General features: G+C 42.4%; 2 protein-coding genes across 2 annotated transcripts in view; one reads left to right on the top strand and one right to left on the bottom strand.

The window, feature by feature from the left end:
* Positions 1-1,334: 1,334 nt before the first annotated feature.
* On the bottom strand, positions 1,335-26,471 carry DHX29 (DExH-box helicase 29). The gene is made up of 28 exons (XM_072136081.1): positions 26,077-26,471; positions 25,112-25,319; positions 22,336-22,409; positions 21,747-21,860; positions 20,745-20,874; positions 20,430-20,566; positions 19,347-19,466; positions 18,316-18,442; positions 18,018-18,179; positions 17,045-17,210; positions 16,482-16,605; positions 14,668-15,270; positions 13,776-13,919; positions 12,934-13,110; positions 11,469-11,609; positions 10,889-11,033; positions 10,489-10,609; positions 10,208-10,292; positions 8,350-8,438; positions 7,614-7,742; positions 7,242-7,317; positions 6,811-7,035; positions 4,968-5,104; positions 4,748-4,838; positions 4,252-4,563; positions 4,002-4,133; positions 2,287-2,383; positions 1,335-1,513 (listed from the first exon to the last, which is right to left on the bottom strand). The coding sequence occupies exons 2-28, from the start codon at positions 25,293-25,295 to the stop codon at positions 1,464-1,466; spliced, it is 4,092 nt and encodes a 1,363-aa protein (XP_071992182.1). The 5' UTR covers positions 25,296-25,319; positions 26,077-26,471; the 3' UTR covers positions 1,335-1,463.
* Positions 26,372-27,484, top strand: part of MTREX (Mtr4 exosome RNA helicase) — a 45,520-nt gene continuing 44,407 nt past the window's right edge. Inside the window, exon 1 of the mRNA XM_072136095.1 lies at positions 26,372-26,624. Within this exon, the coding sequence (XP_071992196.1) occupies positions 26,524-26,624 (101 nt within the window). The 5' untranslated portion in view covers positions 26,372-26,523. The remainder of the gene's footprint in view (positions 26,625-27,484) is intronic.

The raw sequence follows: 27,484 nt of genomic DNA, 5'->3' as shown, positions 1-27,484 counted from the left end.
GAGGTCATTGTACAGGGAGGGGAGGAGATAAGCTGTGACATCATCTATTGTCAGTAGTGATGTAATGATGGGTCAGTGTTATCTATATAGAGGTCATTGTATAGGTAGGGGAGGAGATAAGCTGTGACATCATCTATTGTCAGTAGTGATGTAATGATGGGTCAGTGTTATCTATATAGAGGTCATTGTACAGGGAGGGGGAGGAGATAAGCTGTGACATCATCTATTGTCAGTAGTGATGTAATGATGGGTCAGTGTTATCTATTTAGAGGTCATTGTACTGGGAGGGGGTGGAGATAAGCTGTGACATCATCTAATGTCAGTAGTGATGTAATGATGGGTCAGTGTTATCTATATAGAGGTCATTGTACAGGGAGGGGGAGGAGATAAGCTGTGACATCATCTATTGTCAGTAGTGATGTAATGATGGGTCAGTGTTATCTATATAGAGGTCATTGTATAGGTAGGGGAGGAGATAAGCTGTGACATCATCTATTGTCAGTAGTGATGTAATGATGCGTCAGTGTTATCTATATAGAGGTCATTGTACAGGGAGGGGGAGGAGATAAGCTGTGACATCATCTATTGTCAGTAGTGATGTAATGATGGGTCAGTGTTATCTATATAGAGGTCATTGTATAGGTAGGGGAGGAGATAAGCTGTGACATCATCTATTGTCAGTAGTGATGTAATGATGGGTCAGTGTTATCTATATAGAGGTCATTGTACAGAGAGGGGGAGGAGATAAGCTGTGACATCATCTATTGTCAGTAGTGATGTAATGATGGGTCAGTGTTATCTATATAGAGGTCATTGTATAGGTAGGGGAGGAGATAAGCTGTGACATCATCTATTGTCAGTAGTGATGTAATGATGCGTCAGTGTTATCTATATAGAGATCATTGTACAGGGAGGGGAGGAGATAAGCTGTGACATCATCTATTTTCAGTAGTACAACTCTGCGCATCCTCTATTAGTTGCTGCTCCACCGTTTCTGGAACAGTTCAACTAAGTGCAGTAAGTGTCAGCATCCAATATGCTAAAAAGGCTCTATACCGTCAGGTGGGCAGTCCTGGCTTGGAGAAGACAGGGTGGCTCCACCCATCTGACAGAATAAGCTTGCTGGGCAGTGACTAGGGATATGAATAGCTGAATGAGATTGCACTGGAAAGATTTCATGAAATGAGATGAAGCATCTGAGTTTCTCCTAATTTGGAAATACAGAATTAAATCACCACAAAAGATAAATATGGCACCGGATTTTATTTTAATTTGAAACGCATGAAGTGATAAAACAGATGCACAAAAAAAAAAGTCATTTATTCCCTTCAACGCTGCGAACAACATTGATAAGAGGAAGAAAACCAGTCATCCACAGCAGAGCTGAAATTCCACAGGATTTAGCTGCTCACGTCTCTGCCGCTTACATCCGACTACAGCAATCCTTGGGATTGGGATCAACTTCACTTTTCTGTTTTGATCAGTTCCTTGATGACTCTTAAGATTTCATCATCTGGAAAATCACAGGGAAGGAATAATTGTGAGGCAAGCGGAGGAAATTCTAACTTTTCCTTATTGTATTCCCAAGATTCCTTAGCTGGGGGTTTATCCCTGCTCCGTCGGGCTCTGTCCCATCAGAGGTGACCATGTTAGGCTACATTCACACTACCGTATGGGGGACATATATATGGCGTATGTACGTCCCCCATAGATGGCAATGGGCGCACGGGGCCGTAAGGGAGCGGTACAGTGCTGCACACGTGCGGCACTGTACCGCTCTGTAGCAGGGAGAAAGATAGGACAGCTCGCCTCCTCCTTGACTTTATACAAGCTATTTACATCTCGCTTCAAAATCTAGAAGGTGTTACGCTGCTTGACAATATTCTGGTTTTGGTTTATTAGGCCAATTGCTGATGACAGGTTCCCTTTAACCCCATAACAACCAGGTCCTTTTTCATTTTTGTGTTTTCATTTTTCACTCACTGAGCTGTGAGGGGAGCGACAAGGCGGCTCCCACAAGCCACTAGCTTTTTAATGCAGCTTTGCTGGCGGCGATTGAAGGGTTAACACCCACGATCGGTGCTAGCACTGATCACTGGTGTTAGCGGTGGGTGTTTACTGCTATATGCAGCAAACTCTCACTGGCTATGGAGAGGGCTCAGACCATGAGCCCTCACCAATCATCTGCAGAGGACGCATGACGTAGTAGGGGTTAATACAATTTAGAATTTACAAGTTTTTCTTTTATAAAGAGCTTTTAGAGGAAATTATGAAAACCAGTGTTACCTTCAAGAGACATTTTCGGGTTCTGAAGCTTTTTCTTGAGGACAGATTCAATTAAAACACGCAGTTCCTTAAAAATAACGGCGATCTTTACAGGAGCCTGAGCAGATAAACAGAACAAAGGTCAGAAAAAGACGTCATAGATCTGAAGACGAGTGTAGCTCCACTTATCCAGAGGATGAACCGATAAAATACACATGCAGATATCTATATCGACAAATATGAGTGGTTGGACATTTTGAACGCCTTTTTGGCCCTTTTTTAAGCAGTCTATCAAAAAACGCATGCGTTTTTGACCAGTTTGAATTGGTCAAACCAGTCAATAGCCTGTGTTTTTTTAACGGACTGCTTAAAAACGGGCCAAAAATGTGTTCAAAACGCCACGTGTTCTATCACTCTTAGCCTCAAGTTTCTTGGTATCTCTTTCCGCTCTATTGCCAAAATAAGGTAGATGCTGCCACCTAGTGGTTGCATCCGAGTACTGGAGACCACTGCTCCATATACGGTTCATGCCTCTAGTGTCCTTCTCATATAGTCTCCATTCACACGGCTTGACCTATGTTCAGTTACCCTTTGAAGGTCTCCCTGCGATTCTGAGACTCATCAGGGCTCTGATGATATCCTGAGGTTCATGCATTGGCTTTAAACCATTATTAACACTTTGGGGAAAATTTATAAAAACTGTCCTAAGGTTAGACAGTGCAGAGTTAGACTAGACGGTTATTCTGCACCACATTTATATAAGTGTCTAATGCTGGATGATAAATCTGTCCTAGTATAAGACTGTTCTAGTGTAAGACTCCTATTAGTTGGCTTACTTTACGCTAGAAAATTAGGATATAATTCTGTCTGGTCAGCAGTATTTTTGACGCACAGATCTTTTTGGTAGGAGGCCACGCCCCTTTTCATAGACCACACCCTTTTGTTAAGCTAGTTGTAGGAGAGCCAGAAAACTGTCTAAAACCCTTTATGAATGTGGTGCAGAAAGTTTTTTTAGTGCAAACTAAAACAGAATTCTGTCCTGGACAGGGTAATAAATCTCCCCCATTGTATGTGGCACACACAATGGTGTCCAATCCAGCTTCAAAAACTGCATCTGAAAAAAGTTGCAGTTACAGCTTCATCGCACTCAGTTTTGAGGCGGTTTTAAGTGCAGTTTTGTTCATTTAACAGGTGAAAGACATTAACTGAACGGGTGAATTTGATTTTGAAGGGGAAACTTGTTTGACAAATGTATATTCCCTGTTAAATTAACAAAACTGCACCTAAAACCACCTCAAATCTGATTGTGATGAAGCTGTAACTGCAACGTGTGACCGCACCCTCAATGGTCAGTATTATGAGATAATGGTATAATATTCAGTATCGTCGATTAACACCATTGCCCTATTCTGCCACTAGACTTTCTCAGCCACATTCATTTCCCTCAAGGTAATGGCACACGTGGCGTTTGAACTGGTTTCTGGCCGGTTTTTAAGCAGTCCATTAAAAAACGCATCCGTTTTGACAGGTCTGAACAATGCTCTTCATTCAAACTGGTCAAAAACGCATGCGGCTTTTGACGGATTGCTTGAAAACGGGCCACGTGTGCCATCACCTCAGTCCACAAGGATGCCATCTAAAATCACTATACGCTACAGACACGTGGGCCATGGTCTGTCCATGGTTGATGAAGGAATGGTGAGTGGAGCTGTATACTGTTACATATCCCTCCATACCTGAAACTGGATCCACTCATCTACGGTCAGCAGACGCTCCCGGTGTTGCACAGCAATGTCACCTCCAAACAGGAGGACTGGAAAGGGAGACACCAGAGTAGTTTCTCTAAGAAAGACTTTGGAATATTTCACCTGTGCAATAACACACAAATAGATAATTAATGGCTACAATGAGACAAGTACAAGACACAGATTTATCATTCTTAACAGTGTGAGAATAAATGGACACAGACTTGTTGCTTGGGCTCACCTTCTCCTGGTATAGCAGCCACCCGTAGGTCTGCAGGTCTCTGTTCACGGAGGACGGGTGCACTTGTGCTTTCCCTTGTGCCGTCTCCACCATGCACGACAACTTCTCCGAGATATCCACAGACTTTGTGAACAGGATCTTCCCAACGTTGTCATACAATCCGGCTGTCAGGATGGCCTTAAGAAGGGACATCTCTTCTAGGGACATTCGTCCTTTTTTGTCTAGAGATCCCTGAACTCCATTAGAGGAGGTCGATCGGGAATATTCAAAGCCCGCTGCCCGAACCAGCCGGATCAACTCCTGTTTCACATCCTAAGGAATACCAGAACATATCTTTAGAAGCTTTCCCATAAGAAACGGAAGAGCAGTTTCCCTGTATTTATATCCATAACAGTTTACAGGAATCATTTCATGACGCACTGTCATTCTGTATCACATCTGTGACAATGAATGATGGGTCTACAGTCTTATTATGACTCCTATACTAGTGTAATACCTCTATAGTCAAAAGCGCCTTTCTATTAAGAAAGTTCTTCCTGCAGTAACTCATCTCCGAGCTGTAACCTTCTGCTCGGATCATCTTCCACCTGTAGATACAAAATGACAACCAGATCTGCTTGATGATACATAGAATATATTCAGTACAGAGAAGTAATATTACAGGAGATGTCACCTCCTCTGTGACCACCCCAATACACTCTATTCATCTAACTTACCCCATGTAAGCGCTGAAGATGGTCAAATGATCAGAGTTAGCGAGAGCCATGGAGGATTTTGCCAGATCTGCTTCATCTTTTCTACCGATAGGCGTCATGAATGGAGACTTTTCCGTCATGGTGGCGGCCAGCGTTGCCTGTAACAAGGGAAGAATCATTGCGTGATAAGAAAATCTGCTCAAGGGCAACACAATACAATATATGTATATACTTTGGTATAAGTCGACCCGAATACAAGCCGAGGCACCTAATTTTACCACAAAAGACTGAGTAAATGTACTTGATTATAAGCCTAGGGTGGAAAATGCATTGGTCACAGGCTCCACTCACTAATGAAATGTCCAGCAGTAGCTCCTTGTTTATAATATATATAACAAGGAGCTATTGCTGGACACTTTTACTAGTGAGGGGAGCCTGTGACCAATGCATTTTATATACATTTTATCTAAAATAGACTCAGTACTTACCTCTGGTGCTCCCCGCAGCTCCTCTCCCCTCTAGGCTTCCTGTGTAGCAGCACGGGCAGAGACGGGTCCATGCACACACTATGATGTCATCCATGTGAGTGCAGGCAGGGTGCATGCTCCCGTTTCACCCGTGCTGTCAGACATAAAGCCGAGAAGAAAGAGCACTGGAGGTAAGTACTGGAGTTTAAGCAGAGTGGAGCGTCTTCAACACAAAAATTGTGCCAAAAAACTCGACTTACAGTCGTGTACAGTATTTTTCGGACCATAAAAGGCAGCACATATTTAGTCTTTCAATAAAGAAACATATTTTACAGCAATTAAAATATCCCTGTACACACAGATCTGCTACATCCATACATTTACACACACAGCTCAGCTATACACACACATACAAACAGAAATAGGAACACACTGACCACTGCTATAAATGAACACATAGGAACACACTGGGCACTATAACACTGGGCACTGCTATACACAGTAGGCACTGCTACATGCACTGGGCTCTGCTATGCACACACAAACACACACACACAAACTGTCTGGGCACTGCTCTACACAGAAACACACATGAAGCTAACAAGGAACACACTGGGCACTGCTTTACACACAAACACAGCTCTACTATACACACAGACATAAGGAACACATTGGGCGCTGCTATACACATAAACATGCACGGCTCTGTTATACCCACAAAAGGAACATACTGGGCACTGCTATACACACATACGGAACACACTGGGCACCACTATACGCATAAACACACACAGCTTTGCTATACACACATGAAGAAAACACTGGGCACAACTATACACATAAATACAAACACACAGAACCCCCTCACCCCTCCTCTTCTTCATACCCTGTCCCAGTGCTTAACTTCTTCTCTGCCCCATCCTTGGCACAAGAGGTCCTTCAGTGATGTAGGGAGCAGGTGATCAGTCACATGCTTCTGACATCACTACAGGTCCTGTGCTTAGAGTCGGGACACTCAGGAGAGGGGGAGAGCAGTGCGGAGGTTCTCCTCTCTCGGTTGAATTACAGCGGTCAGGAGGGTCTGGCAGTGTTGAATCCTCCTGACCTTTGGACTATAAGACGCAGGCACTTTTTAGCAAGATTTTTTTCTTGCTAAAAAGTGTGTCTTATAATCCTAAAAGTACGGTATATACAGTACTTTTAAACTTTCTACTTTTTTTATTTTTAAGAAATAATTAACAATTTATCTTAAGTCAGGAACATTTTAAAAGTAAGCAAATAAATTGATTATATTGTGAGCCCCATCGGGGACAGGGACTAATCTGGCAAGCTCTGTGCAGCGCTGTGTAATCTGTGTGCGCTATATAAATAAAGGAATTAGTATTATTCCTTCTCACCACGGCATCAAGACAGCCAAAGATGGCACCAAAAATCAGCATCTTGCCAATCTTCACGTTGACTGGCAGAGCCGCAAGGTGCTGGCCTAGGGGAGTGAGTTTGGGCTGAGTGAGCTCACAGGCTCCGATCTTCCGCAGTAAGCTCATGGCGTTACTAATGACTTGGAGCTGTGGAGGGTCCAAGGCCTTAGATAAGAAATCCTCCGGAGAGCCGAGATCACATTTCTAGATGTAAGAGCAGAAAAAATGAAATGAATGAAAAACATTAAACATTAAAACAGCTTCAATACCCACACACAGAAACTTCACAGAGAGGACAATTTTTTCATCTTTGATTGAGCACATATTAAGACCTTCCCATATATCTAATTATTTTATCATTTCATATTCTTAGAATTTTTCCAGTAAACTATTTTTGTGGTGAACCTCACCATGATGTGGAGACAAAGTTCTTCCAGAGGTACTCTCAAAATTTCAGGAACGGAATATTCCAGAAAATTATGAAATCTGTAAGGAAGAATATGAATATTATGGAATGTACTGAAATAATGGTCAAGGTTTATGGTCATTTTCCTTCTAGACAATAGAAGATAATGCTGGGGACCATCAATACAAATTAAGCCTTCAAGGAATCCAAACATTGGTTAAGGGTTATCCAAGACTTAACGGGGTTGTAAACCGATTGCCCCCAGTGGATAACTTGTGTGGGACAAAGCTGTAGTGAGCTGTAATACAGTCACTACTAAAACTATAGAAAGCAGTGAAGACCAGAAGTTCAGCATCTCCTGGACATTGCATATTACCTGTCTTTGGTGTACAGTCGGAAACAGAAGCCATCCCGGACACGACCGGCCCTTCCCTGCCGCTGCAGGGCGCTGGCTTTGCTTATGAAGGTCTCCACCAGGGAACTCATCTGACTGCTCTCATGATATCTAAAACATAACATATATATTACAAAACTGAACAAACTCCAGGCTGCTATAGGAGTTACACAAGTCTCTCATATCACAGACTTGCTACAGTGTTCATAGAGTAGATAAAAGTATACAGAGCATGTGGATTATTCCTTGTACTTATATCCCAGTGGATTCCAAGTAAGTTATTCACAATTACTATACAGCTATATACATTCTATGTGATATATACTGACACTGTTCATGTTTATAACATATGTTTTTTGTCAAAGTTTATACAATTTTACGACTTATTACAAAAAACCTCATGTTATTATTGTTAAAACAAAAAAAACATGTTATTAATAAAACTATTCTATCAGGTTAAAGTCTCACATGTTATGAAAATAAAAGCAAAAAATAAAAGTAAAGTAAAAAAGGTAAAAATAAAGTAAAGTAATAAAGTAAAAAAAAGGGAAAAATTGCAAGAAATAAAGCGGATCAAAAGATATTGTCATTTAATGAAAAGAAGAGCTGAAAAGAACTACAAAAATTGACCTGGACATTCGGGCACCAATGATCCCCGGTCTCAAAGGGGTTAATGTTGAAATGATCTTTAAAAAAGCAAAATATGAAGGCAAATCACCTGTTCTCCTTTGTTCTTCCAGCATCTATGACAAATACTACATCTGGGATTGTGATACCCGTTTCAGCAATGTTTGTTGCCAGCACAATCTGCAAATACAAAGTGTGAATTGAGTTATACAAGAAAAAGATTTTTAGTGTAAAATGGGCAATGCTGCTGCAGGGATGTATCCAAATCCCATCCCCATGCTGCATTAGAGAAAAACCCAGCGTGTAAATGATGTCTGCAGATTTTGCTTCTGGATCTCAACCTTTCCAATGCAAGATATTAGAGGGGTTGTCCACTTTCAGCAAATATTTCATATGGTTTGTGTAAGGAAAACTTATACAATTTTCCAATATACTTTTTGTATCAATTCTTCGCCGTTTTCTGTCCATCACATGACCAGGGATAAATTTCTATCAACTGGAAGTAAACATAGAAGCTTTCTATAGCAGGACAGAAATCTAAAAAACCATGAGGAATTTATACAGAAAGTACATTGGAAAATTGTATAACTTTTCCTTACACAAATCATATCAAATATTTGCTGCAACTGGAAAACCCCTTTAACTCTGTCCTGGGCCACAAGGAGTTTGTGGTGAAATCCCCTGCAGACACCAGCCGTTTGTATGATGACCAGATTTACTGCAAAAAAAAAAACAATATACAAAAAAAACAGACAGACACTCTTTACAAATGGTTGTTACAGATATTTGGCCAATTTAAAAAGGCAAATCTGTCTGTAAAATGTATTTCCCCGCAGGTATGTTTTACTTAAAGGGAACCTACCACCACGAATCTACCTATAAAGGTAGATCGGGTGGTAGGTGGATGTAAGGGACGTGAGGAGAGCTCTTTTTAGAGCTAATCCTCACGTCCCCGCTAACTTTTGGGAAACTTTATTGACCTAATATGTAAATTTCGTTATGCGGCTACTGGGGCGTGGAGTAGCCGGCACGAGGCTACACAGCGCAGCTACTCCACGCCCCGGTAGCCACATTACTCCTCCTACCCTGTTGCGTGCGGCGCGCAGCTCCTCGTAGCTGCGCGCCCTCGTCCGTCATGATGGCGTTCTGCGCATGCGCAGTAGCCGGCTTGTCGGACGAGGGCGCGCAGCTACGAGGAGCTGCGCGCCGCACACAACAGGGTAGGAGGAGTAATGTGGCTACTGGGGTGTGGAGTAGCAGCGCTGTGTAGCCTCGTGCCGTCTACTCCACGCCCCAGTAGCCGCATAACGAAATTTACATATTAGGTCAATAAAGTTTCCCAAAAGTTAGCGGGGACGTGAGGATTAGCTCTAAAAAGGGCTATCCTCACGTCCCTTACATCCACCTACCACCCGATCTACCTTTATAGGTAGATTTGTGGTGGTAGGTTCTCTTTAAAGGAAATCTACCATCAAAATCCATCATGATAAACCAGGGACACTTACATATAGATCCAGGCACCGTGATTGTGGTAAATTTCTTATATTTATTATCCATGGCCTCCTTCCTTCGTCTTATAAGCCAGAAGGTCTCTTGATGGGAGTTACCAGAGCCCCTCTATGTGCTTAAGATTCACAAGCTGTTAAACTGACTCCCCTCCCCCTTCCTCCCTCAGTCTCATCTGTCAGCACATAGAGTTTCAGCACACAGTGGGAGCAAAAGTGCTCCGTCACAGTAGAACAGCATGTGAATCTGCCGCACGGAGGAGCTCTGGTAACACCCCCAGAAGCCCTTCTGGCTTATTAGTATAAATAGTTGATTGAAAAGTTGATTTTAAAAGGAAGGAGGCCATAGATAACAAATACAAGAAGATCACAATCACTTGCCCTGGATCTATGAGTAAGTGTCCCTGGTTTATAATGATGGAAGGTTTCCTTTAATATTCTTACCTTTCTGGTTCCTGCAGGAGGTAGTACGAATGCTTCGGCCTGGTCCTGACTAGAAAGGATTGAGTGCAGCGCTATCAACTTGTACCTAAAGAAAACAACAGAATCAGATTTGTCCAATTATCTACTTCACATATGAGGATAAGTCAATGGGAAATAGCTGAGCTCAATACTCAATACACAGCTGCTATGGGGCAGCCAAAAGTGTAACTGAAAGAACATTCATGGCAGCTTCTGGATACTACTAGAGATACTACAAGGTGTAGTGTTATACAATCCATTACCTCCTCCTGTCATTGAACCTCTTGTCAGAAGATAGAAGGTCATAAAGCTGCTGAATATCAGCCAGGCCGGGCAAGAAGATCAGCACTGCCCCCTCTACATTTCTGTACTGGGTACTTTTGTCTGGTGGAAGAAATGATGGGAACAATCAGATAGAAACTTGGAATAAAAGTCAGAAATCAGCTCCAATCAGCAGAGGGGATGATCCGGTTTAATTCCTCTATAGTCACACACTGTCTATTCAGTGTCAGACTGCTTAGGTGCACAGCCATATAATAATTATGATAATGTGCCAGTTTATCAGACAAGTGCAGCATACACATAAGACTGCATTTACAACAGATGATCCAAACGCAGATGTGAACAGAGCCCAAGAAGCCTCCGACTGTAGCCAACACATACCCAGATACACCAGCAACTCCAGGATCAGATCCAGATTGATCTTGTTGGGGTTCATGTATTGGACAGCATGCTGAGTCCGGGCTGAATACTTCTGATAGGACGGGTTTACATCCACCAGAGAACCGGACTGCACAGGAATAAACTCCTATAAGGAAAACCAAGAAAATTGCTTTGTGTCACACTGATAGCAATATGGTAGTAATGGTGTTAGGGTATGTTCACACTGAAATTTTTTTTTAATCTGGAAAATCTATGCCAAAATACCTCTTTCATTGAAATTAAGGGGAGATCGCCGAGTCTATTTTCCATGGGCAACATATTGTATATTTTTAGTGGAAAATGCTGCTCAGAATATAGAGCAAAATCTGTGTCGGAAAATCAAGAGTGGATACTGCCGTGTGAACATACTCTAAGAAACCAAACTTAGCGCAATCCACAGATCAGCCACCAGAGGGAGGTGTTGCATTAAACCCTCATGAAAGCCATGAGTTTCTTGTATTAGATGTTGAGCCTTGTAATAATTTATAAAGCTTCACATCCACCATAACTGATCACTAAATCTACGCATCAAGATCCCCACCTGGTATTTTTTGCTGCCGCCTCCTTTGCAGGTGACGTTAACCGTAATTTCTTCCTCATCCTCTAGGAATTTCTGACAATACTCGGAGTCCTGTTCCAGGATATAGCCAGTCTCATCAACAACATCCTCCAAATGAAAAACCTGCAGAAGACAGATTGCTTATGAATACAACGACACAAGAAGAGTCATAATAAATGAAACCCAAAATTTGTCCTATGTTCTATGTGTATCGTGAAGGAGTCCGAATCATTAAAGTAAAACTTGAGCTGGATACAGTTTGGGCACGGGATGGTTAATACGCAGCGTGAAGTTGTGTCTCCGTTTTATACAAAGTGTTCATTATATAAATATTCTATGTATCCCCTTAATTCCCCAGCCCTACAGAAGACATTAAAAGACTTATACCATTTAAAGAGAACCTCTGACCACATTTTCACAAATACAGCTAGTGACGGGTTCCCATATAGCCCTATTAACTAACTGACACCCTTCTTTTAGCTAAAAATGGAATCCCTTACACTCCTATAAACCAACTTTAAGTTATATTCCCTGGCATCAGAGGGGATGTCTTCTGCTCAGCCGATCCCTCCCTTCTACTCCTCTCCATGTCCCATGCCTCTTCTCATGTGACCAGAGTGATGTCATCTAAGGTCCGGTTACATTTTCACATGTATGTATCTGATCACATGAAACCACAATATGCCTCCATAGAGGATGGGGAGGAGCAGAAGTCCATAGAGGCATGGGGAGTACCAGAAGTCTCAATGTTCCATACAGCAGCATGTCCTAGCAGTGAGACCTGTCAATCAGGAACAAGGAGGCAGGACAATGCAGTAACCACTGAATATGCAGGGCCTCATTGGACCCACTTAGTGTGATGGACTCACAGGTGAGCTGCAAACACATTTTTTAACAATGCATCCATGGAAAGGAACCATTTATGGATAAGTGCAATGTTTTTTAATAATAATTTTTAATCAAGTCTTTATTTTGGGTGGCTTAATTTCAATCGTAGGTTCTCTTTAAATCGTTTGGATAGGGTATAACTAGCTTATCAGTGGTGGTTCTGCTGGGAATCTCACTAATCAGAAGAGCAGGACCTCCAGCAATCTGGTGAGATTGGGTTCCTGTTCTCACTAATGGCTGGAGCTGCAGGATGAGCCTGTGTCCTCTGACACTCCCATTCATGGTCTATGAGAGTGACAGAGATAGCTGAGCATACAACTGAATGGATCAGCAGGTAGGAGGCCTATTGTGAACACATTAGTGAGAATGGGACCCCCTTTTATCCGGATTGCTGAGGGTCCTGTTCTTGTAATCAGTAGGGGTACAACGACACAAGAAGAGTCATAATAAATGAAACCCATCACCAATCAGGCTCAGACCATCACCAATCAGATCGCTATTCCCTATTCAGTGGACAGCTGATAACCTCAATAGTTTGTACAACCCCCTGTGCACATACCTCAACTGGATAGGTCCTTCCTGAAATCCTTATGATGGGACAATGAGAGAAGTAGCTGGAAAACTTATCGCTGTCCACAGTGGCGCTCATGAGTATGAGGTGCAGGTCTGAACGCTTGTGCAGGATCTCTCGGAGGATGATGAGTAGGAAGTCAGACTGCACCGTTCTTTCATGTACCTACATTCAGAGAGACAAATCATCCACTGTTCTAGACAAACAACCACCAAACCCATGGATATCAAGATTTCATCACGTTACAACCCTCTGGAGGTTGGACTGTTTGGCTACATGATCAGTGATATCAAGGGACAACAGGAGTGCCGGTTAGTAGACAGTCTCCGGAATTGTGTGACTGCTGATTCCGTTTAATATTTTGGCCAACCCTTTATTTCCTTGTAGATAAGCAGGGTCATAGGTACCTGATAGACACTAATACTTAGTTACGCTGCATAATGGACAGCCAAACATAATGGGGCTCATTTACTAAGGGTCCGCGGACCGCACAACGATTTCCGATGTGCGCCGCATTTAGAAGGGCTTTTTGTCGCACACGATCAAATTTTGGTCGCACACGATCATTATCGCCGGCTTTCACAAGACACAAATCAGGGGGCGATCCGACAGATTCTGAGAATGCACGGAATTTAACAGCTCAAATATACCCCGGGAAGAAGAAGGTGAACTCCGGCGACCTCAGCGGGGGAGCGACACATGCAAGATCTCAGGCACACAATCTTGGTGAATCGCGCCAGACTTCATCCTCCTCGGACAGTCCGGATCGGGGATCGTGACGGGACGGGTAAGTAAATGTGCCCCTATGTGATCCTTGCACAACCTCTTACCTCATCCACAATGATATGTGAGATGTTCTTTAGTAGACTGTCCTCCTGTAGCTTACGTAGTAAGATCCCTGTGGTGCAGTACAGCAGTCTGGTGTGTTCCCCTGTTCTGGATTCCAATCGAATTTGGTACCCACATAGAGAATTCTAGGAAGAAAAAAAAATATTTTTGTAAAATTTTGGTAAATTTCTAAAACCCTTGTGGCAATTGGTGATGATAATTAGGATAGGGCATAAATGATTGCTGGGAATCCAACTACTGGCGCACCCAACTATCATGGGTGCCATGGACTACATAATATTTCATCCTGCATTCGCTTCTATAGAAGCAGTTAGAGAAATTGGCTACTGTAGAGAACCAGAGGGCCAAATACTTCTGGTTCTAAGCTCTCAGTTTATGCAAGGCCAAACATCTCATGTACACATGGACCCAAAGTTGGACCCCCATTACCAGATATTGAGGGCTTATTCGGAGTACAGGCAGTCCCCGGGTTACGTACAGGATAGGTTCTTTGGGTTTGTTCTTAAGTTGATTTTGTATGTAAGTCGGAACTGTATATTTTATAATTGTAAATCCAGCCAAAATGTTTATTTTTTCCCAGTGACAATTGGATATTCAAAATTTTTTGCTGTAATGGGACCAAGGATTATGAATAAAACTTCACTACAGACACTTTACAGCTCATCGTTGCATTCTGGGACTAAAGTAAGTATCCAGAGAGCTTCACTAGAGGTCAGAGGGGTCTGTCTATAACTAGGGGTCATCTGTAAGTCAAGTATCCTTAAGTAGGGGAACCAACAATGTTAACTTATGGACAAAGTGGAAGAACACAGCCATGTTTTTCCAATTTTATGCAAGTATTTATATTTCAACTTTCTTTATCTCTCCACTCACCTTCCCGCCAGGTCCAGATTCGCACCCCAGCTCCTCACACACTCGAGTGGCCAGACTCATGGCGGATATCCTGCGAGGCTGAGTGCAGATGATATTACACTTCCCAGAGGCCCATTTATTGAGGAGTAGATCTTCCAGTAAAAACTGAGGCACCTGGGTACTCTTACCACTCCCCGTCTCACCAGCGACTACGATGACCCGATGCCTGCTGAGCGTTTCCAAAATATAGTCCCTGCGAGCAAACACCGGGAGCTGCTCCCTGTCGCTCAGCAGCCTCTGATACTTTGCAGAATCGCGGCACTTAAGGAAAAGGTTCCTCACAGGCTCCAAATTGTCCTTTGCTACAAGATGTGAAGGGATCTGCTCCAGGTCGTCTTCCCCAGCTAAGTTCTCCCAGGAGTCTTCCGGGTCGTCTGATACTTTGTTGATCTTTGGTGGCTTTAGCTGCTGCTGTCTCAGCTTCAGCTTATTTAATAATTTGGAAATAAACTGGTCCCGAGGTTTGTTGCTTTCAAGTTTGTCCTTTTCCTGTTTAGTCTTCTCGGCGTCGCTCCATTCCAGCCAAACGTCTCTGTATGTTGGGGGCAGCAACTGATGTACAGACTAAATGAGAGAAAAATTGATTCAAGTTATTTTTATTTAAAGGGGTTATGCCAAGTTTTCACATTGTCCCCCATTTACAGGATCATGAGAGTATGACAGCTGTGACCCCCAGCAATAACGAGAAGAGGAACAACAGCGATGCAGAGGACAGAAGGTCTGTTTTTACTAAAGGATGGAGAGGCAGTATGAGCATAACGTGTCCTGCTGTTCCATTCAAGGGTATGGGAACATCGGAAATTGCTGAGCACAGCGCTGTGGTATTTTTGGTATTCCAATTAACTGTCTATGACAATGGTGGAGATTGGCAATTTCTGACACACTCATATAGTTAGAACAGAACACCCATTCTCCAGATCGCTGGGGATTCCAGCAGTCAAACCATCACTGACCACCTTGTTATCCCCATATGACTAGGGGATAACTTGAAAACTTGTGACAAACCCTGTAAGGGTGTATTCTGGTGATTTTGGTGAGGTCTGACTGTTAGGACCCCTAATAATTATGATAACAGGGTTCTATACAAAAATCTTGGCTTTGTCTGGCAGTCCCACAGAACATGTCTGAAGTAGTCCTGCAGGTAGAACCAGCCACTACATTCACAAAGGGACGCATTGATCCTTTATTGAGACATTGGGGCTCATTTACTAAGGGTCCGTACGCCGCACTTACGTCGGGATTCCCGAATATTTCCGTTTTGCGCCGAATTGCCCGGGATTTTGGCGTACGCGATCGGATTCTGGCGCATCGGCGCCGGCTTTCACGCAACAGAAATCAGGGGGCGTTGCCGTCAGAAAAAACACGTAATTTAAAAAAAATATTATGTCGCAAAAAAAGCACTCACATGCACCGGAACGAAGGAGGTGAATTCCAGCGAACTCCAGTGCAGCAGCGACACCTAGTGGACATCGGGCGCACGACCTTAGTGAATCCCGACAGAACCCGAATCAGCATCGGAGAACGCGCCACTGGATCGCGAATGGACCGGGTAAGTAAATGTGCCCCAATAACTTAATATTTGAGGAAGAGCTGGTGGGACTGTGGTACGCCTATAGTAATTGACTAGCCCCTCTCATTCAGCTGACATGGACACATTAATTCTTGCCCAGTCGTCAGATGTTGGGGCGCGATCACACTGCATGTGGTTAGTATTATACGTAACATACTTATACATAAATTAAAAATATCACTAAAAACTTTAGACACTGTCATACTTGTCCTTTCGTGAGCTCATACAGAGCCTGTGTGGCAGCGAGGTGTTGGGCTTGCATGCTGTCTTCAGTGACGATTGTAGGGCACACGGACATGACGTCATCACTTGATTTGACAATTTTCACTCTAAAAAAAAATGTCTCAAAATTAATGTCTCAAAATTAATGTCTCAAAATTAATGTCTCAAAATTAATGTCTCAAAATTAATGTCTCGGGGTTCAATTCTTTTAAATGATTATATCTTTATGACGTATGAGACTGATATGTAATGCAGATAATTTCATCTGTAAGCTACAAGCTCCTCCGTCATACTCTTCTTATATCTTTGGGTAATTACCAACAGATATTTTTAGACCTCTTTCAAGTGTTGTCACTCAACTTTCCTAAATCCTGAAAAGCAAATCTGCCCACTATGCATAAATATTTTCATACTTTACCCAAAAAGGAACCTGATTGTTATCCATAGGGAAAGCTGAGTGACAACCACCACAGTGTATTAGTGCTTAATGTATTGAGCTAAGCGAAGGATGAACAAATCCCACTTGTACTAGGTGATGACACTTACCTGCTTCTCCAGTACCTGCCCACAGACACCTTCTCAAATGAGGGGTTAGGACTTTTAGGATAATGCTTCCTACACCAATCAATCAAAAACTGCTTCGGAGATTTACCCGTCCAACTCCGAGCAGTATAGTCAAAGTTACGGATGTCGAGGGGAGGTTTGGTTTTAGCTGAAATGAAAACAGATGGAACAATAAATGTATTAAATACAATAACTCTATATTGGAATTTTTCGGAGCTTTATAAACATTACCTGTGTTTGGGAATACAATCAGATTTTAAAAAGGTCGGCCAGAAATTTCCATTGATCGCCTATCTGCAGCGTAGTGGTCAGAACTAGAGACGAGCGGACCTGATGGGAGGGATCAGCCGCCTGATCCAGACATATTGTCGTATTGGCAGCTGGACAGCCAATCTGACAAATTGACGCCCCTAGCTACTAGACATGGCTTTGATTAGGTAGGGGGGTGTCCACCTGGCCAATCATAGCTATGGCTAATTGCTAGGGGCGTCAATTTGCTGGATTGGGTGTTCAACCACCAATCCGGCAATATGTCTGGGTCAGGCGGCCGAACCTGAACATCATGTCTGCTCATTTCTAGTCAGAAGGATTCCTACTACCTTCTATGGGAGCTGCAGTTACAGCGTCTATCCAAGAGTCAACTCTTTCAGGCAGAAGAGTTGCAAATAAGTCACAGAGTCTGGATCTATGTTTGCCAATCTATTGCTTATGTCTGCTTGGGACTGGAGTTTTTTTTGCAACTTTTTACTGCAACTGCACAAAAATTAGCAAAATTTAATATGTCCAAATTATAAAGATGTACTAGATGCAATACTGAAAAAAAGGTGCAGCAAAATTTGCTGGGCGGTTGAAAACAGTTGCACATTTTGGAGCAAACATTAAAAGATAAATGACCCCAAAAAGTCTTTTCATCCATGAGATGAATCTGATGCAATGAGAAGCTGATCACTCATACCTTTCTCCTGCTGGACTTCACTTGCACTTGCTTTATCAAACAGATTGAAACCTAGTGCTCCATCCTCCAGAGAGGCTGCCGATGGTTTTTTGCCTTCATTTTTCTCCTCAGGAAGTTTCACTGCTGGATTAAACATTGGGTGCTGCTCTAACGTCTTCATTTCTGTCCAAAAAGAAATGACAAATTCATAACCAAATTGATTATTCGAATGTGAAGTAAGAAATAGATAGAAATAACAACCCTCCTAGAAATGTAAGAGTATAACAAAGATTCACTGCTGAGCTGCTAGAAGTTTTACCTTGCTGGTATTCCCGGATTTTGTTCTGTGCCTCCCTCTGACCCGTCTTATCCTTTTCTTGCTTAGTGGTAGCTGCTTGAGCTTTGGCATCCAACAACTTTGCTGTCAGCTCTATATAACGCTCATTCTGTAAAGAAATTATACAACTATATCAATATTTCAACAATATATATTTAGGGAAAGACTCAATACTGTGTAGTAGTACAAGAGTATTTCTGGACATTACACAATTACTGCATCATTTAGAAATTTTTCGCACTGCAAGCTCTGTCTCAGATTGTAAATTGTCTAAGAGCTGGTGGATGGAGACTGGCTGCTATAATGTCTTCCTTACACTGCACATGAAGTTATCGGGAGACTTTGCTCCTCTACGCTGTCTTGCTCTATATGGCACTATATAGGACATTTTATAGGAGTAATGAACACCAACACAATGTCAGACACTATGGTATTTACCACCAGCTGCCTCTGCCTGCAAATCTGTCTCTTTCCTCACTTTCCCTCCTGTTTGAGCTACTGTTATTTTCTCATTATTGTCACATTCTGTCAGATGTTAATAACAAACACAATTCTGGAACTCTAGATGACATAGGAGAGATTCAGATGCCAAATAAAATGGCGGAGAAGGCACATAAATGTCACCCTCCCTGCCAGTTTCCTGGCTTTGCCGACCCTCATGCTACTTTGGGTGCGTCAGACGGGGGGGCCGGGCAGGGGTGTGGATACTATAGCAAAAAAACTCTGCCAGTTCAGACCTAGTCTTAGTTTCGACCTGGCAGAGTTTGCACCCATATTAACCCCTCTTAGTAGATCAGGGGGCACTGGAGGGGAATTTTAAGACTGGCATTTAAGACACCAGTCTTAATGAATTCCCCCTATAGTACTTAGCTTCCCTATATAGATAGGTACTGTATAATGAATGCAACCACTATAAATTATACGAGAAAAAGGATCTCAGGACCCACACAACATAGAGACTTGAAATCCTTTCAGATATGTCCTAAGTATAGGTCATCATATGATTAACTTACAGGATCAAACTTCTCATGCTCAGGATCTTTCTTGGGGTCGAGCTCTTCGTCCTCATCACTGCCTTGCTCGGCATAGCGCAGGATCCACTCTTTCATACTCACTTCCTTATCATTACTGGTCTGCCACATCAGAAAACAAAGAAAGTTCTGGCATTGATACATATACTTTTCTATTATACGAAATATTGAACAAATATATTATAGCTCTTTTTCTACGTAAATGTTCAGGCTAGTTTTCATTTTTCTTTCCATCAATAGTCTTCTACAAGCTATAACTTTGGAATTTATTTTTGTCTGTGTGATTGTTTTTTTTTGTGTAAAGAAAAGAGCTGGAGCTTTATTTGTACACACTATGGGGTTCATAAAGCTATTTGATTGATTTAAATATAATTTATTTGTGTGATGAATGATTAAAAATAATGTCAATTTGGCCATCGGTTTTCCCTTTTTATTTTCATTTTTTTTGTCATTTTTTATGTGTTTATTTTTTTAACATGAAATTTATTTGCATTTCACAAATTTTTATCACTTTGCCCCACTGCACTGAAAGAGATTTATATAATGTACAGCATTAGCAGGGTGCATTGTTCTGTCAGCTACTGCATGGCCTAATAAAAGGACACTACAGTAAGCACAGGGGGTCTCTCAGAGGACCCTCAGGCTGCCTATGAAGTCATTGGCACTCCACGATCACTATTATAGGGTCCTGATTGGGGGCACACAGAGCTCACTCCCTCTGCACCTGATTAGACAACATGGTCCATGTTTGACTGCAGTATCTAAGGGGTTAAACACCCAGGATCTGAACTTTTCCAATCCTGGGTGTTTATGCCCACAGCTTATCTGTGATAAAATAGCCAGGCGCTGGCCCCAACAGGACCCAATGTCCTACAATCTTCATCTGAAGTGGTGCCATAGAAAGGCGTTGCATCAGAAGAAATACCCTAAATGACCCCCGTAAAAAGGAGGTCATTAAGGAGTTAAAGTGCATAACCTACAAAACTCTGGCAGCTGATCCAACATCAGACATCAAGGGTCCATCAAGTATCTTTCTTTCCGGTTTCTTTTTGGGTTCCCTCTTACCTTAACAGGTGCTTCAGTGACTCTACCAGAGCTGGCTACACTGTCACGACCCATCTGCTGTGATGTGGGGCGAAACTTTTGTCTAACTTTCTTCTCTTCCTCCACAAACTGCTGACTGAAGCCGTCTGGCAGCTGATCTGTGGAAAGAAAGCTATTACCATAAACTACATTGACTGAGACTTTCAGCATATTTGCTGTCCATGTTTGGTCATTTTACTTCTGGCTTAAAAAGGAAGTGGGTTTGATCAGAGGAAAGCGGGACAGAGTTTCCAGATTTATATCCGTTATATGGTTGGAAATGTGTAGTTGTCATACCGTCTTGTAGGTTCAGGCAGAGCCAGTCCAGTGCGGAGTGCAGATCTCCACCGTATAACACAGAGCTAGACATCGCCTCTTCAATGTGCTCTGACTTGAAATTAAGCTCTTGTAAGGCCATATACAAATCCTACAACAAAATAAGACACCATGCTTTATCTACAGCAGCAAAGTATATACAAGGCAACAGCTTATACAATGTACAGGGCTGGTGGCTGGAGCATGATATAATGTGTTATCATTAGTTTGGGAGAGAATGTTACAATGGACAGGTAACTAGTTCCATAGCATGGAGAATCAACGGCTACGTTAGGTCTTCAGTTATTATGAGCCACAACCAGAAACATACAACAAGTCTTATATATTTGTTGTCCATGGCTTCCATCCTTCTGAAATATTTTTTATAATTATGCTCATGACCCTGAAGGGCTCCCAGGGGTGTTACCGGAGCCCCTCCATGCTGTAGATTCACAGTCTGTTACACTGAGCAGGAGCACTTCCCGTCCCTCACTGTATGCTAATATTTGAAACTTGAGATGACATAAGGAAGGAAGGAGAAAAGTGTTGAGGGAGCGGAGTGGGAAGGGGAGATAGTTTAATAGCCTGTGAATCTGCAACAACCCCAAGAGCCCTTCATTAGCATCATTTTAACGTTAATTGTAGCCGTCTAAACGAAGCCATTATTAATAAATAATAAGATTACCACAGTCATGATGCATGGGTTTATGAATAAGTGTCCCTGGTTTATCACAATTTGAAATGTTTAAAATGTGGGGTCATCAATATCCGATGGTTGGAAGGTGAACACTTAATAACCCCACTGATCATCTACGTTGCACCAGATCAGCCTCTGTAATAAAGAATAGTTCACAAATATTTTTCACACAGAAAATTCCTTTAAGTTAGGGTGCACAAGTTGTAACACACCGTGGTGGGAGTATGAAGCACAAAGTATATACAAACATATGCACAGTGACAAGCAGGTAAGGCAGAACTGCAGACCTGTAACTTCTTAGAAGTCAGCCTTCCAGAGATTGTTCCTGTATCATCATTCATCTTCTTATGATCATTTATTAGAGAGATGATCTTTTTCTCCAGTTTGCTTTCAATCACCACCTGTTGCAATGAGAGAAGATTATATATAATCTTGAAATACATTTCATCAGCTGTCAGCCATCTCACCCCCAGGATCATCTTGTGCATGCACCTAATCTTGAGCGAGTGGTGCATGTGTTCTGAATAGGGAGAGGGGAATGGGTGAATGGGGAGTAGCTGCTGTAAGACATGCTTGTCAGTGACATGTATAGTCTAACCCTGTCATTCAGTGTTATTCTCTTCCAACTTAGCCTTTGTCATTGAGACAATTTCCCTAACTTCAACTCCAACTTTGGTGGACTTTAACTTCAGGTACACCAAAATGTTCCCGACTCTGCAAATTCAACTCCACAGCCCTGTTATTTTTGCACATTTTGACCTAGTTTGGTCTAAGAAGTGTGAGCAAAATTTTTTGTGATAACAGCCTTATAAGCAATATCCAAAAACAAAGTAAATTGGAAAAGGACGGCCAAAGAAATGCATGATGTGTGTATACCTTCAGGATAGACCTGTCATTATTCACTGAAGCCCCAGATTCAGCAGATGTACCAAAACTGTACGTTTTTGGACCTAAAGAAAAAAAGTCAGCAAGAAATAATGTAACTACGTAAAAGTTTGACAGACAAAAAAAGGTGATTAAAACAAACACAACCCAAATATCTCAAGTTATCTTCTGATGTGGTATATCACACTACACCAGGTATTGAACTATGTCTCTGTGGGCACTTCAACCATTGCCCCAACACAGAACAGAACTCAAGGCACCAACATGCAGGTTTTGCCATAATAGATATTTATCCCTTATCCACAGCATAGATTAAAAAAAAAATGTGCGCCCTCCCAGCATTCAATATAAGGGGTGATGAAAGCCACGTTTAGCTGGACCTGACACCTTGGCTTTGGGCTAATTCAGAGGATTTTGGGGGGGTCCCAGCAGTGAGATATCACCCAATACTCCTAAATACAGGCGGTCCCCTACTTAAGAACACCCAACTTACAGAAGACCCCTAGTTACAAACGGACCCCTGGATGTTGGTAATTTACTGTACTTTAGACTTAGGCTGCAATGATCAGCTGTAACAGTTATCACAGGTGTCTGCAATGAAGATTGATTGTTAATCCTGGTTCTTATGACAACCCAACATTTTTAAAATCCAATTGTCACAGAGACCAAAAAATTTTGTTTGGGGTTACAATTATAAAATATACAGTTCCAACTTACATACAAACTCAACTTAAGAACAAACCTACAGAACCTATCTTGTACGTCACTCGGGGACCGCCTGTATATGCTTTTCAAGATGGCAAGAGATCAAGCCAAGTCGTGTAGCTTCAGTCATATATATTTGTTTTCAAGGCCGGTTCAAGACGAAGTGGGGCCCTGGGCAAAACTAAAAAAATAAAACTATTTTATGACCAGTCACAGTCAGTAACAGGCTCCCTTTAGCATGGTAAAGCAAACTATAATATGGGAGAATTTTATAGGAGATAGATAGATGATAGGGAGATTGATGGGAAGCACGGGGGCGCAGTGGTTAGCACTACAGCCTTGTAGTGCTGGTCAACATCTGCAAAGATTTTGTAAGTTCGCTCTGTGTTTGCGTGGGTTTCCTTCGGGTCCTCCGGTTTCCTCCCACAAAAATTACTGGTAGGCTGATTAGAATGTGAGCCCCATTGGGGACAGGGACCAATTTGGGAAGCTCTGTGCAGCTCTGCGTAGTCTGTGTGCGCTATATAAATAAAGAATTATTAATTATAATTATTATGATAGAAGATAAATATGAAAGATTATAGAGTTTTCTAGATGCAGAACTTTAAAATAGATGATATATACAGTAGAAGAGAAATAGAAGATTGATTAGTAAATAGAGAAAAAACGAGATATATAAATGGTCAGATTATATGAGGTAGAAAACTAGACAGATAGATATATAGACAGGAGATAGATGATAAGCATCTTCACCTGGGAATTCAACCAAGGGCATTAACTCTTTCACTGCCCAGCATGTCTGGATATTTTGTCGTGTTATTTACCAGAGCAATTTTTACAATTTTGATGTTTAAAAATAAAATAAAAATTACAGCAAAAAGAATTAAAGGAAACCCAACAAACCACATATTTTCTGAAAGCAGACACTTGCCCCATTTTCAAAAATTGCATTAAAGAGTTTATAGACAGAGGCGCCTTCATGCAATTTTAAATCAAACTGAAACATTTTCTAAAAAATGCTTGAAATTTGACTTTGATGGCAAAAAATGTGCTCCAACAGAAAATATTTACCTTCACATCTCCTAAATGTAGTAGATGGACATGTGTAGAGTTCACAAATGTCCCATATTGATAAGTTCACATAAATAAATCCACATAATATCACTAAAACTGTAATAACTAGATATCTGCTTATGAAATAAAAGATAAGAGAGAAAGTGTGTTCTTAGATAGTTCTGCATGGGGAAGGGTTAAAAACATGAACATTAGTTGATATTATCCCTTCTCAAAATGTAGTAACATATAAAGTGAATATTTCCATTATCTGTGAGGTGCAGCAGCTCCTGTGTGCAGCAAATTCTCCCTACAGCCTGATGGCTAAGAATCAGAAGGGGGGACACTTCAGAGGGCTGTATCTCTGGCTCTGTGACACATAGAACCTCACTTCTTTTTCCTATGTAAGAAGAGTCTCCTCTTTTATATGAATCTAAATATCTTTCTAAGTGTGAGGAGAACGGAGATATTAACTGTTAAACTGCCGTCGGGAGTGATATTTATTAATAAAAATGACACCTGATATTCTCACTTTAAGGCTAAATTCACACTGCCGTGAGCCCGCCGCACCGTAGTACGGCGGGCTCACGGCAGCGCGGGGAGAGGAGGAGGAGGTGAGCGCAGCTCACCCCCGCCCCTCTCCATAGAAACTAATGGCGCACGGCGCCGTAATACGGGGAAAGATAGGACAGGTCCTATCTTTCCCCGGGCTACGGAGCGGTACGGTGCCGCACGTGTGCTGCACCGTACCGCTCCCGTACAGGGCCGTGAGCCCATAGGAGTGTATGGGGGACGTATATCGGCCCCATACTGTAGTGTGAATGTAGCCTAAACCTGAATATCTCTGGATCCATGGCACCTAGAAACAAAATTCAAGATTCGTTTGAAATAAGAGATTCTCCCCTTTCAGTGCCTACCCATAGCGCCGAGCCTGTTTGTTTTGATACATTTCAGTTTCTAAATACATGACAGCAGCAGAAACACAAGTACTGACACATCTCTCTGTTACCTTGTTTGCTCCGGGCTTCCTTGCTCGCTGCAGACACACTTGCAGGTTTGCCCGTCTCTCTCTTTGATGCATCGTCCCCTCCTGTCCTGGTTTCTGCCCCTGTCCTCGATCGGTTAGCAGCTGATATTGCTCCCTGGATGGCCTGAGCATTACTGTGCCGATTCTTCTTATTCTTTCCGCCCATTCTTGTGGATCCTCTTGATGATATCTACAAAACAATATAAAAATAGAACAGTAAGTAACCTGCTCAGCAGGGATGGGAGATCCTAGGATCCTTGTATCTAGTGTGTTTCATTCATAGTAATGGAAATGTCCCATGACCATATGACCCAGTGACTGCGGTTATAATATTACTACAAGAGAAACTTTATGAAACTGAACAGACGCACACTGCGGTAATCACTGGCAGCACTGGTATCTTCAGAGGTGCTGCCAATCACTGGGGCGGGGGTCACATGTCCATATCAAGCCATCACTACTGGGGGCCACCAAAGAGAGACCAGTGGGGTATTTGAAAGCAATGACAGATTGTAAGACAAATCTAAATCTGCTAAATGTAGGAACTATCTAAGTTGTATCGGAAAGACTATCAGCTCTTGTGAGCAGGGTCCTTATTCCTATTGGTCCTTCTGACCATGGTATTGCTCTGTAATGTCTTATTTTGTCCCTATGTGTACCTGATGATCTGTAAGGCGCCACAGAATATGATGGTGCTATATAAAGATTCCTTATTATCATGATTATTAGTAAATGTTATATTATACTGTTATTTTCTTAGTTGTGGGGACAATTCCTTTAAGAACTGAGCATAAAAGGAAATCTATCAGACAGCTTTCTCCTATAAGCGAGGAGAGAAGACTGTGACAACATTGTTAGCTATCCTGGCCGCCATATGTCCTGTACAGACAGACGCAGAATTATGTGTCCAACCCAGGAGCGCTACCTATATAAGAAACATCACTCACCAGTCACACATCGTCCCCATCACACCCGTGACGTCACTTCAGACTTCTGGACGCCCGGCGCTGCTGACGTCACGAGACTGCCACTTGGTCTACGGCACAGGTTCCTTGCCGCATGTAAAGTCGGTGGAAACGCTTCCTGTCCGTCACACAGCGGCCATTTTGTTGTAGTCCGGCTCATTGACTTGTGTTTAAACGTGAGCTTCTAAAAAATGGCTGAAGGTGCAAATAACTATCCATAGAGTGGAGACACATTTAAAGTAGAGTTGTCTCCTCATATTATAAATCCACCGTGTGCGCTATTACGTCTTCTTTACGCGACCAGGGTTTGCAGTTTGTAATCTGTGTGCGACCTGAGCACACGCTGCGTTGGAACGTGACCGGTACCGGACTTCAGGCTTCTACGGGTTTCTCACGTTGCGGTGAAAGGCAGCTAGTTCGTCGGTAGAGATGGCGGACGCCTTCGGGGATGATCTGTTCAGTGTGTTTGAGGAGGAGACAACAGCCGGGAGCAAGAGCGCAGCACAAGCCGGGCCTGCAGCTACAACTGGGTGAGAGTCCCCTGTACTAACAGTCACCCGGATGACCCTATATGGGCGTCATGTAACGCAGTGATACATAGCGTGTGACATGTCGTGTAGTGATACGTCCGGGCATGTCATCATACACTGTGTGGTGTTATGGAGAGATGCAGACGGTGTAAGGTATCGGCCTATAACCCGTGTGTGTGTGTGTGTGTGTGTGTGTGTGTGTGTAGCCGCAGGACTGTGAAAAATGAATTTTTATTCTAGGATTGTAGCTGGACTTGGATCACTGAGGGAGTGTCCTCACATCCCTGTGTTCTTTGGTCACTATTTGCATTCAAGTGGCTCCTCAGCACCTCCCACTTGCTGTAATATCTAATCAGGAGCCTGCTACAGCTCTTACTCGGAGCAGAGGTGGGGTCTGTGCAGCATTACAGTGACAAGATGGCCCACAACGGAGTGAGCCAAGTCCTGCAACAATCCCGGAGTATAAATTGTATTTTTGTACAGTCATGCAGCTGTTAACACCACACAGAAGGCTATGGTTACACAGCTCTGAGGACAATACCTGTCACTGCAGCTTTTATAAGGTCAAAATTCCTTATATACCTTTAAATCACTATATGAACACGGTCATAATACGCTTGTATGTGTTACATGACGCTGAGGCTGTAAAGGTTTGTCTCAATCAGCGGAATTAACGGTTAATAAATCTGTAATTAGATGGTAAATTTCCTTTAAATCAAGACTTATTGTTGGAGCTTCCTCAGGGGGATTCCCTGTGATGTTATTTCCTAACTAACGTGTTCTTCTGTTGAGAATTGATTGTTTATGGAGTGACGATGTCTTCTATCCTTTATTTAATCCACTCTGATCTACCCTCTCAG

This window comes from Engystomops pustulosus, chromosome 1 (genome assembly GCF_040894005.1).
Source record: "Engystomops pustulosus chromosome 1, aEngPut4.maternal, whole genome shotgun sequence".
In the NCBI taxonomy this organism is placed as follows: Eukaryota; Metazoa; Chordata; class Amphibia; order Anura; family Leptodactylidae; genus Engystomops; species Engystomops pustulosus.
The sequence above is the reverse complement of the archived record's forward strand: the minus strand, read 5'-3'. Positions and strand labels throughout refer to the sequence as shown.

What these genes read in the sequence shown, in the direction of transcription:
- DHX29 (XM_072136081.1), bottom strand. Translation starts at nt 25,295, where the DNA reads ATGGGCGGAAAGAATAAGAAGAATCGGCACAGTAATGCTCAGGCCATC. An exon ending in CACATATCATTGTGGATGAG is followed by an intron (nt 13,111 to 13,775) that starts GTAAGAGGTTGT and finishes CTCTGAATGTAG; the next exon opens with GTACATGAAAGAACGGTGCA. An exon ending in GGAAGAACAAAGGAGAACAG is followed by an intron (nt 7,743 to 8,349) that starts GTGATTTGCCTT and finishes GTTATGTTTTAG; the next exon opens with ATATCATGAGAGCAGTCAGA.